Raw genomic sequence first — 11,739 nt, 5'->3', positions numbered from 1 at the left:
AGGGCAAAATCTCAGATAACTCCTTTGGCTTCTGCTCCCCTGAGAGCTGAAGTGGAGGAGCTGCAAAGGAGTTACACTTGGTTGTAAGCCGAATCATACATTTGAAAGAGCCACCTGGCATGTGGGCTATGAAACCACAGGTGCCCATAGGAAAGGGAGATGAGCCCGAGCCCTCTCAAGAGCTCTGTGCCCTGCCCAAAGTCTGGTTTGGGAGATGGCAGCCAGCAGGGAGTAGGATGTAGGAGCAGTAAGGAGTGAAAGGCTATTTACTCAAGGGGGTAAGTATATCCAGGATCAGCACTCAAGACTCTGGGAGCCTCAGGATGTGGATGGAGAGGAGAGAGCCTGACCAAGGCTATCATGAGGGTTTGGGAACAGTCTTGGAGGGTGGCTGGGGTACAGAGCAACCTAAATAATTGGGAGCCCAGCCACGCTGGTGCTGGGCTAGCAGTTCTGGGCCAGGGGCTACCCTTGTATTAGGCTTCAGTGCCTTGTGCCAGGCTGGTGTCTGCCCAAAGTATGGCAGTGTGCAGTGAGTCCCCACAGGCATCCCCCAGCCCAGCTGCTGGCAGGGGACCCATTTGCAATCTGCTTTGCAAGGAGCTGCCTGCTGCTCTTCCCTGGGGAGCAGCAAGCGTGGGTCTTGCTCCCTCTCTTCCCTCTGCACCCCTCACCTGACAAGAAGTGGGCTTTTCCGTGTGCTGAGGTGGCCAAACCAGGCAGACAGGGGAGGGCTCCTATGTTGGGGCTGATGGGACCCCCGTGCTGGCAGGTGGGAGGTCTGTGGATGCAGCATCGCTGTGCAACCCCTTGCTGGGAAGGAGATCCAGGGCAACGGCTCTTGCTGGAGGAGGAGGGGGGGGGTGCTGTTGGGAAGGATGGCTTCTCCCCTCTCCATGAAGCCTGGCACCTCCTGGGGACAATCAGCAGCAGATCAGGCTCTGCTGTAGTCAGGGAAGGCCCCAAGAAGTAGGTCTTGGTTGCCATCTTCTGCTCTGTGTGAAGGCCCTGGGAGAAGGGCAGGGGTTAAGATCTCTGGCCCCTTGGATGTTTGCCTGCATTAACAGCTTGTTTCTGCCTACAATGCCCTGCCTATCCCATTGCTGTCTGTTCCTCCAGGCAGTCATTCCTGATGATATAAGGCTTAACTAATATTATAAATATTGACTAAAAGCAAGTGTCAGTTCAAGGCACAATTCCGGGCTGATGTGTAGCTAGGTGGCCCATCTGAACAAAAGAAAAGCAGGAGATTTGGACCTGTGATGTGGTTATTTAGTCATGCTGCCAGTGTTTAGAGTGAGACCTGCCATGTGCATCCATCTGGAGCCTGTGAGAGGTGATGGGTCCTGCAGGGAGTAAAAGTTCAGCCTGGCTTTTTCAAAGGACTAAAGCATGGGTTTGCTTTTTGGGAGCAGGAGAGGAAAGGTTTTCCAGGGGCTGAACACACCCCGAGAGAAATGCACATGGTGAGCCACAAGTGTGGGCTCTAAAATACCCATTACCAGGCAGGAGCCCCTTCCCTGAGCTGCAGAGATTGGGGACCTCATGGGGCTTTTAAAGCCCTGGCATGGGGGGGCAGAGATGGGCTGTGTGGTCCTTGCTATGCTGGGAGACTGAGCAGGGGCTGAGGGGTGCAGTGTGAGAGATGGGCCCCAAAATAAATGAGGGCAAGGCACAAGGGATATGAGAGCTGTGAATCTGGTGGTGTTAATAATGCTTCTATTAGTAGTAGTAGTAGTATTGCTATTACTATTGTTGGCTAGGAGACAACATGGACTTCATGGCTGAAAGCAGCAGCAGAGAGAGCAGGCTCTAGGAATGTTTCTCAGGACATTTATTTCCCCCCAGGAGTGTGTTTCAGCAAGGGGCAGCTGGGGCTGGATAAGGCTGGTGACCGCCCCATGCAGCACGGGGCAGAGGGAGCGCGCAGCCTGACAGCATCCTCCTCCTCCTCCTCCTCCTCTTCCTCCTCCTGTGGCAAAGTCCTGCTGGCGGGGGAAGCTGACCCCAGCCCGATGAGCTATTTTTAGTCCAGTTCCCTAAAGAAATGAAGGCTATGAGCTCGTGATGCTGGTTTCCTCCTCCTGGGACGAACCCACGGGTTATATCCAACCACCTACAGCGCGCAGCGAGGGGCTTGGGGAAAACAGAGGCACCCAAAAGCTTCGGGAACATGAGCGGCTCTGCTAATTGGCAGTCTCTGCCCGGTGGGACTGTGCTGCACACAGGGGTGGAGGAAGGAGGGAGTGAGGGGTAGAAGACACCACAGCTTGCCCAGCCTGGCACCCGGTGCTGGCCCGGGTAAGAAGAGCTCCCTCCTGATGTCTCCTCCCAGCAACCGGGAACACATGCTCCGGTTTGCATTCGGGATGTTTTCACTGCCCCTGTACCCTCTGGGGTTTCTCTGTTGTGTAAATAGGTTGAGAAATGGAGGAGGGTATGAGTTTAGGGCTATGCAACTATTCAGCTAGATGACTTCTTTTTGTCCCAGACAAATGTTAGCAGTGGCTTTACGGCTGTGTTCTGGCTTGTTTACTCTGCCACTGCTATGGATCATTTATCTCAGACTTTAAACATCTTTTGCAGATTACTTCCTCTATTATTTTCCCAGAAACTAAACTAAAGCTTACATAATTACCCCTAGTTACGCAACCCACCATTCAAGTTTTGTTTGCTGGCAAAAAATATGTGTTTCTTTTCTCATTCTTTGTCCTTTTAATTGGGGAAAATTTATCCTTTCTATATGTCATTGGATTTGTCTTTATTTTGCAGATAAGTTATGGACTTCTGCCGGCCTCTTGCTGTGCACTGGTTCTGCTTTCAGACCCTTGCTTGCCAGCACCAGAACATTAGGTAACTTGTTGCATCTGATGTTAATGTGTGCCGGGGTTAGTTGTGCTCCTGTCACTTTGAAGGTTGCTAGCTTTGAGTCTTGGGATTTGCTTCTCTCCTGTTTGGAATAATTTGAGATTTCTGATAGCTGGCACCCTTCCTGTGTCTTACTACTTGTCCTCTGCAGTATGGAGTATAGAGTAGCTGCTATGAAAACTAGAAAGAAAAATTTGGGCTTATTAACTGGTATGTAAAATGCACTTGGCCGATTCTGAATGCTTTCAGTGAAGAAACTAGAAATGCGGGTACCCCTGTACTGACTGATTATGGCTACATATTAGCCAAGGCATCATGTGTCATCACCCCCCATCTGACACCTGCATATATAATATGGTGGTGGGTTTGAGCATGCAAGTTCCTTAGCTGCTGTGTTCAGCAACAGAGCTAAACTACCCTGTGAACACTACAGCCTGATGGGGGGTTGTTTCCTCCCTCCGACAGAACACCTGCATGACAGAGGCAGCATCCATGTGCCTGACTGGCAAAGGGCTTTTTAGAAGTAGCTTGACTGTTTGAGAAGTCAAATATTTTTATAATAATTCTTCTGAGAACAACAGTGTGCTTCAGTACATGTTTAAATGGCTGGTGAATTCCAGGTGATGGAGCCGAAAATTTTGGTTTCACTTGGGCTTACATCTCCCCAGGATGCAGCAATCTGTGATATTATAATGGACCCCCAATGGGAGTCAGAGCATGGCTTTGAGCATAACAGCAACAGGCAGTGCTAGGAGGTTGGCTTGTTACACCCTGAAAACAAAAGTACCTGGCAGTAGCTGTTCAGTGCCTGGTGAAAGCTAGGCTGTAGCAGTTATGGGACATGCCTGTACATGAAGGAAGCAGTTTAATCCTTTGCTCTAGACTTCATGCCAATATTGATCCAAGTACATGTACACACACAGAGAATTACTTCCCCCTCTTCAGAGCATGACCTTGCTATTTATGGAAGCATTAAATAGCACGGCCACTAAGCAACAGACCTAGGTTTTCAGAGGGGTTGCAAAAGCAGCACTGATATTCTCTTACACTGACTTCTGTCAGACCTGAATGAGTGGATTGCTTACTGATAATCAGTTTTTACACTGAGGTCTCGCTCTGAATGCGCTGGAAAGCAGACTTGAAGAGATAGAGGCAGCCAGAGGCAGCTTGCATTTAGCACCTGTAGTGGTGAACATACCCTCCTTCCCCAGCCACTACACCACCCTACTAAACTCCCATTAGCACTTTTTTTCCTCTTAATAGTGTGCACTGTGCTGAACATCAAAGAGGGAATGCTCATGCACAAAACTACAGAGGAAGAATACAGCAGTAGAGGGAGACAGCATCTAGTGGAACCCATATTAAATGCCTGCCTCCAGAAAAAAATGGGTGCAAACTTATACAGCAGTTTTAGTGTGGATGCAGTAGTATACCTGCAACCTTTTCAAAAGGTGAGGCAGAAGTTCATAAGGAGCTATAAATACCGTTTTTCTCTTTTCATAAGAAATCAATCTATCCCTTGTACTAGACCAGGAAACACTACTGAAGTTTGGGCACACACTAATTGAAAATACTTCAGCTGAGGGGCATTAAACTACAGGCCAGTTTTTATTTCATCAGCTGTGCTTGTGTGGAAATAAGTGATTTCCTCAGGGTCTGGTGGCTGGTGGTGGTGGAAGAGCAAGGTTGAGGACTCCTCCCCTTGGGGTCCAGAAACAACCACACCTTTTTCTATGGCTCCCTGACACTTCAGTTTCACTTAGAAAAGCAAACAAAGACACAGCTGGACATAATGGCTCTAGAAATTTATTTTCAGAGCTTAGTACTTTAACTACGATTAAAATACTTAAGCAATTTAAAAATGCTACTGACTGGGAACTAGAAGTAGACAAGAATACACCTAACATTATTACTTTCATGCACTGACAGATACTAGTTTGCTCATGCCACTGAAGTAGGATCTTTCCCGTTCACTCATTAGTTCAAAGTGTAGGGGCCTTCTACAGAAGTTGCATTCAGCTGATGAATGTGGTTTCAGCTCCAGACCAACATCCTTCCATGTAGCCAGCAGTTTTTCTGTAAATACAGAGTAGTTCATAAAGATCAAGGCTTAAAACAGTGGAATGCTTTAGAGAAGCAGCAGAAGTGTCAGCTTACGTATTCTAACAAGCGAGGAGGCATAATACAAATTCACTGTGTCATAATTTACCTTGAGTGAGGTGACTGGGCTGCAACTATGCCTCAACTATCCTCATACTACCTCTTCTGATAGGATCAGGTAACTACTTTCCCTGGACAGACCCATGCTTAAGATGGGTTAACAGCTCAGCCAAGGAGAGTAGATTTCTTTGGACCCCATGTAACACATGAAGATTGGTTTGGACAATGCATGAGCAAAGCCCCAGAGGTGGCTGTGCCAGAAGGGGCTGGTACAGGACTGCACTGGCCTTGTGCTCACCAATCTAGGTCACAGTGTGTTGGCCTTCACCTGTCATACTCAAAGCAGGTTAAGCACAGAAGTATGTACTATGTATGCTGCAGAAGTGGAAAACCACTATCTAGGAAGTGACATTGAAAACTAGTATTTTCTAGCTTTATCTTCAGTATTAATGGATATTAATGGACCGCATGGATAACCCAGTCTTTTCATTGCGCTGATGCAAGAATCCACTCACCAAGAAAATAACTCATCATTTGAGGGGTGTGGTGAGGTGTAGGGGCAATACGTAGCAGCTCTTCTCCACGAGGAACTGTGGGGTAGTTGATTGCTTGGACATAGATGCTGTGCTGGCTCATCAGCTTGTCACAGATCTCTGTATTTTTAGCAGCATCAGCAACCTGAAGTTCAGAATTTTAAGTTACAAGATCAGCCAAAACATGCAAGGTAGCAGAACTGTCAGCCCAACTTAGCTAGCCACAAGAATCAAATGGGACTAGTTGGTCTTCCCAGTGCCACTGCAATCATCACGTACATCAGAAGGAAGAGCTAAGAGCTTGTGCTGTAGAGCCCTCTGGGCATAAGCACACTGTTGCAGCCTAGGCAGGCAGCTGTTTATACCTCAGTGCTTTTTACTAGCTTGTTACTAGTCTTCCTGCTTTCTGTATACTGTTAAATAGTGTGTGAAATCCACAATCACTCTGCTTTACAACACCTATACCAGGCCAAGGTGAACTTAAGCCAGACTCCTAGCACATCACTGCTGCACACTAGAACAGGTTTGAACTTTGTGAGTGTTAACTAATACCTGAAAGTGTAATGTTATCACAGACAGGAAAACAGGAACCACAGTCCTGTGTTAACCCTACCCTAAGTACTCACCCTTATTGGAATGATGTGGCTGGGGCAGTGCACTACAGGAAGCCCTGCATCCATCAGCATTTGCCTCATAAGCTTCACATTACGTTGGTGCTGGCGCCTCAGAACTTGCCCCTCTGCGCTCTTCAGAGTTCGGACGGATTCCAGGGCACCAGCTAAGAGCATGGGTGGCAGGGACGTTGTGAAAATAAAGCCAGCAGCATACGAGCGAACAGTGTCTATCAGAGAACTTGTGCTGGAGATGTATCCTCCTACACAACCAAATGCTTTGCCTGAGGGAAAAAAAAAAAAAAAAAAAAAAAAAATAGGCAACCAAGCTTATTTCTTCCACCCATTAGAATGGCTTGAAGTATTATAGCCTTTCACTTGAAGGAATGAGTTTTACTACATACTTAATGTAGTCACGGCAGGCAACAATTCTAGCCCCTCCTCTGCTACTCTTGTATTTACTCAGCATGGTACAGCTTCGTTTTTAAGCCAATCCTGATAACATGGATCTAGCAAGGTCAGTTCAAGACTCAAATACTCAAGTTTTGATTGGGCTTATAAGGTCTTCCCCAAAATCATCAAGCATGGACTTCAATAGTGACCCCAGGTGATCAACACTAAGTCTCTCAGCAGATTTAAAATAATCTGTTTCAGAAATGCTAGAAATAGCCTATTCTCCTAAGGAGCACAGAGGGTTGTTACTGTGATTATGTGGTCAATACCAGCCCCCCTTTCCAAATGTTCACGGTACCAGAACAGAGACACAGATAGAACTGGAGTGTCTGGTAAATGCTTCTGGTAGGCTGTAACTCAAGATTGTGAGTTTCGAAGCCATGAACTTTCCTAGTAAATTGTATTCATGTTTTGGAAGTTGTTGTTTAAACGACTTTTCATTTTGCAGCAGTAAGCTTACTCCTAAGCCTGCATTCTACTCAGATAATAGCAGTTGCTTCAGTTCTTGCCAAATCTCTTTACATAACTCCCCATCTCGAGTTTCTAGATTAGGAACACTATTTCACATAAAAAGAACTAAGTGCTACTAAATATAGGAGTACTACCCTACTAGCATTCTCACCTGAATTTATTCTTGAGTTGTATAATATGTCACTGGAGGACTTTTTGCTAGCTTGTTTAAAGAAAAAAAAAAACAATGCTACCTTAAACTGATTTGTAAGGCAATGTAAAGACCTTAGCACAAGCTTTTCAAATTATGGGGCGTACTTAAATCCTTTGGGCTTTTTGAAAAATTCTAGCCCCCAACAGCTCTTAGGAAGTTCATTTGAATAAACTGGTTTTGAGTTAACACACTTAATTTGCTTGCTCAGAAGCTTTGCTGTCTTAGCTTCTGTAAAAGTGCCAGGCCATGCATACCAAGGGTTCCAGAGATGATGTCCATCTTGTGCATGATGCCATCCCGGTCTCCTATACCACCACCTCGAGCTCCATACAGCCCCACAGCATGCACTTCATCCACAAAAGTGATTGCCCCATGCTCATGGGCCACGTCACACAGCTCTTCCAGGGGACAGACTGCACCTAGGAACCACAACAGTAACTGGCAGTTCAGGATTCCCTGTATTCAGCTTGGATAAGTAGTAGAAGTACCCCCAAACACCAGGCACTTCAGAAGACTGTTTTCATATAAACCCTCATAGCACTGTACACTTTTTGACCTAAAACATAGATCTGAGCACTAACTGCACCAGAAAGAGAGAAGGGTTTGATGTCAACTTACCATCCATTGAGTGAACAGTTTCAAACGCAACAATTTTAGGGGTAGACGGATCAGATTTCTTCAATAGTTCTCGAAGATGGTTGACATCATTATGGCGAAATATATGTTTTGGCACCCTGCTGTTACGGATCCCTTGGATCATGGACGCATGGTTTCCAGAATCAGAGTAGATCTCACAGCCTGAGGAAACAGCCCAGTTACACTTTAAGTATAGAAAGCATTAACTGATTCCCAGCAGTGCTTTATGCATGGGAAGTGTTCAGGCAGCAAGGGTAGCATGTTCTAGGAAGTAATCCTCTTGATTAAAAGAGCAAGTTACAGATAGCAAGAATAATATTTAAGGCTTATTTCAGGTGTTTAAACTAACACAAACTTGAGCTTAAGGGAATACAGAAGAGTTTTTCCAAGTCCTTAATATTTTTATCTAACTCTGCTAACTTCTGAAGTTAAGAGAGAGGTAAGTTCACACCCACAGGTGGAACAACACTAAATTGCTGCTGCCTCATTTTCAGGTGGAATTTAAATGCAAGAGCAGAAGACCATACTTTTTGTTTAACTAATTCTGCAGTTCCTAGCTTCTAGACCTCAATCTCAGTAGGCTGCTACTATGATTTCCATGAGCAGAACATAATTTCAGTATGGCATTAAAGAAACCCCAACCATACTTTGCTGATCAAGTAGGTTCAAGCCTCACTTTGGGTAGCCATTTTTAAAATGTACTCCCAACTGCTTAGGGCAAGGTTGTGGGTTTGTGGTAAACAAGGGGGTGCGCTTTGAGATCTCACCTGGCAGCATTTTAGCTAGAGTGAAGAGAGTGGAGTCATTGGCTACAAAGCAAGATGAGAACAACAGTGCTGCATCTTTTCCATGAAGATCGGCTAGTTCTTTTTCCAAGTCGACATGAAATTTACTTGTTCCTGAAATATTTCTTGTGCCTCCTGCTCCAGCACCATGTTGTTTCAGTGTATCCCTGCAGAGGGCCCACAGAGAGGCATTAGTGTTACTGCATGACATATCATTGCCAAAAACATTCTAGTACAAAATCGGTATTGTTCTAAAAAGGAACCAGCTGCAAAAAGCAGCTGTTAGGTTTAAGGTCTTTGAGCAACCTGCACAACTCAGGAATCTGATAAGCTAAGAAATCAGTTACCAGACTGGATGGTATATTGCAGCTGTACCTATCTGGTAACATCTGGGGGCTTCCAAGGAAAATCCAAGGAGCAGGGTCAATGACTGACAGATATACTGCAGCACTGGAGCTAAATACTAAGTTACCTACCCCAGCTCAAGGGAAGAATGTAAGCTTAATTATATACCAAGAATAGTATCAGAAGCAGCTTCTGTAGCACAGATCAGAAGTCAGTTCTTCAGAAGCCTTCCCACACAAGCTTCTGCAGGGCACGATAGCTTGAAACTGCCTCTTAAGAATACTCACATAACTGCTCCACACACACGAGGGTGACGACTCATCCCCAGGTAATCATTGCTGCACCAGACAGACACCTCTTTCTTGGTGATCAGAGAATCAGTATAGTCATCTGCCATGGGAAAGATCTGTGCCTTTCGGTTCACCGTTTTGAATACTCGGTAGGTGTGATCCTTTTTCTTTTCATCTATCTTTTTCTCAAAGAATTGATCATACTGGAAGGTGGATATGGCTGAAATGAGACAGAGACTTAAGTACACAGGAAATAACTACAAGAGACCAGGCCTGTGGGGGTTTTGCCAGACAACCTTACATTTTGGCAAGTTATCCTGAAGCAGATGAGAGACACTTTCTGGCCTTTGCTTCAGCACAATATCCTTAAACTTCTTGAGCAAGCCACTCCGCTCTTCTTCCTCAGTCTCAGTGTTCCTTACTGAAGAAGTAGTTGGTATTTTGGCAAATTCCGTCCCTACAGACGTTGTAATAAATTCCAGTGAACTTAATCAGTTTGAAACAAAATGAAGTTGAGTTCAGCAACGCAAATGTTTTAAGTAACTCTAACTCTTCATTCATTAGGAAGCATATGCCTGAATCCACATGCTCCTGTTAGGATCAACTACTTTGTTTACAATTTTGCATTGTATGAGACAAAAGGAAAGCCTTGCTAATCAATGACAATACAACATGTAATTGTCTTCCAACACATTTGATTCATCATGACTCAGAAAACCACTCTATATAGCTACAGCATTTATCTGAAAGAGTTGGTACACACCTAACCGAAGACAGAGTTCTGGTCAGCAGCTTCCTTTTTGTTCCTAGTATTTTATTCAGTTAGCACACTTTTTTTTTTTTTTTAACTATGCCACAGAAAACAAACAGAAAAGTAAAATAAGCTTCCTGAGACAGGCAGCAAGGCTTTACTGATATTGGCGAGAAGTTCCTTCCTTTGAAGGACAGCCCTTCCGCATCAGGATTGCAAGCCAGCCAACACCCTTTAGTTCCATAAACCAAAAAAGTTTGTTTGCTTTCCAGCTCGGATTTGTGCTATTACTTGCCTAGTACCTCGACCCAGTTTCTTCCCTCTCTGGATATACCACCTTTGTATAGACCAGCACCCCTGTAAAGCTCTCTCTAGTGCTAAGCATCTGCTTTGGATGTAACTGTAACAGCTCAATTCACTCATTTAGAGCCAGCGTTGCCAAAACACAGCATACAGTATTCCCACACCAAAATCACTCCGGGGAAAACACAGTGCAATAATGCAGGTATGACATTAACACCTATGCTCTCCAACAGCTTTTTATTGCAGTCTCCCATAATCCTACCCGCACAATTTAAACGGTGACTGTTAGACTTGTCACACTCGAGAGCAAAGTCAGACACTGGAAGCTCTTGGAAGGCACCAATGCTTCAGCACACAGAATACATACCTTTCCTGTCTGCCTGCATTTCCTGCACATCCTCTTGGAGTTCTAGGCTGGCTTTGCAGAAAACATTACTGTTCTTGTGATTCATCTGAGCTGCCAGGAATGGGCATTTGGTGGCAGAGCTCTGGGTAGCACCAGCAGGTGGGTGGCCAGTAGGTGTCTGGGTTCCATCTGTATTTGCCTGGGCCACCTCTTTGGCATTTTTGACCTCTGAAGTGGAGGGACAGAGAAGGGAAAATACTTTAACTCCATCATTTTAATACACCAGATCACGATTTGCTATCAACTACCTTTGGAATTACTCCAGCACAAACCACTCTGAACTATTTAACTCGAGCAACCCCAGCTCTGCGATCCAGGATCGCGGAGCCCCCAACTGGAGCTTACCGCAGGATAATACCCCAACAGGCCGTGCCCGATTTACGCCGTGCCCATGCTCAGTTACCACAGCCATTTAAAGGATTAAGCAACTCTTACCTGGAAGTTGCTCATTCCAGAAGTTTCCCTCTATGATATAGTTTGGGGTTTTTGGTTTTTTTTTTTTTTGGCTTAAGGGCGACTCTGTCCCTAGGAACGCGCCTCACTACGGCTGCCGTGACCCTGCCCGGTGACCCTGCCTGAGGGGAGGGCTGGCTGCCGAGCCCGTACTCACCGCGGCGGGCGGCGGGGCTCTCCTCCTCCGCCTGCTGCCCGCGGGCCGCGGACACGGCCAGGCCGCGGGCGGCGGCCGGCGGGGCCGCCTCCATCATGCGGGGGCAGTGCTGGGCGTAGAGGAGCAAGGAGGGCCCGGCCTTCTGCAGGAAAGCCTGCGAGACGCGGGCCAGGAACGGGCAGCGCCGCACCACCGCCTCCATCCTCGCTGACCTGACGGGAAGAACCGGGCCGGGCCTGGCGTGAGCGATCCCCCGCGGAAGGGACGAGAGAGGCGGGCAGCGCTGTCGGGCCGCTCCGCCGCTGCCTATATAGCGCTGCCGGG

The 11,739-nt window shown here is 46.4% G+C and overlaps 1 protein-coding gene across 1 annotated transcript; it reads right to left on the bottom strand.

The window, feature by feature from the left end:
- Window positions 1–4,658: 4,658 nt before the first annotated feature.
- On the bottom strand, window positions 4,659–11,738 carry ALAS1 (5'-aminolevulinate synthase 1). The gene is made up of 10 exons (XM_042799679.1): window positions 11,416–11,738; window positions 10,767–10,973; window positions 9,647–9,802; window positions 9,343–9,565; window positions 8,693–8,877; window positions 7,908–8,087; window positions 7,544–7,708; window positions 6,188–6,456; window positions 5,544–5,706; window positions 4,659–4,944 (listed from the first exon to the last, which is right to left on the bottom strand). Exons 1-10 carry the CDS (start codon window positions 11,615–11,617, stop codon window positions 4,784–4,786), a joined length of 1,911 nt encoding a protein of 636 aa, XP_042655613.1. The 5' UTR covers window positions 11,618–11,738; the 3' UTR covers window positions 4,659–4,783.
- Window position 11,739: the final 1 nt, after the last annotated feature.

Source organism: Tyto alba, unplaced genomic scaffold (genome assembly GCF_018691265.1).
Source record: "Tyto alba isolate M040663 unplaced genomic scaffold, T.alba_DEE_v4.0 Super-Scaffold_3, whole genome shotgun sequence".
Classification (NCBI taxonomy): domain Eukaryota; kingdom Metazoa; phylum Chordata; class Aves; order Strigiformes; family Tytonidae; genus Tyto; species Tyto alba.
Note: the sequence above shows the minus strand (reverse complement) of the source record. Positions and strands in the feature narration are given on the sequence as shown.

Excerpts from the sequence above, each read along its gene's own strand:
- ALAS1 (XM_042799679.1), bottom strand. The coding sequence starts at position 11,617 with ATGGAGGCGGTGGTGCGGCGCTGCCCGTTCCTGGCCCGCGTCTCGCAG. Across the intron at positions 8,878-9,342 it reads CGTGTGTGTGGAGCAGTTAT|GGATACACTGAAACAACATG; the intron begins GTGAGTATTCTT and ends GGCCCTCTGCAG. Across the intron at positions 5,707-6,187 it reads GCCACATCATTCCAATAAGG|GTTGCTGATGCTGCTAAAAA; the intron begins GTGAGTACTTAG and ends TCTGAACTTCAG.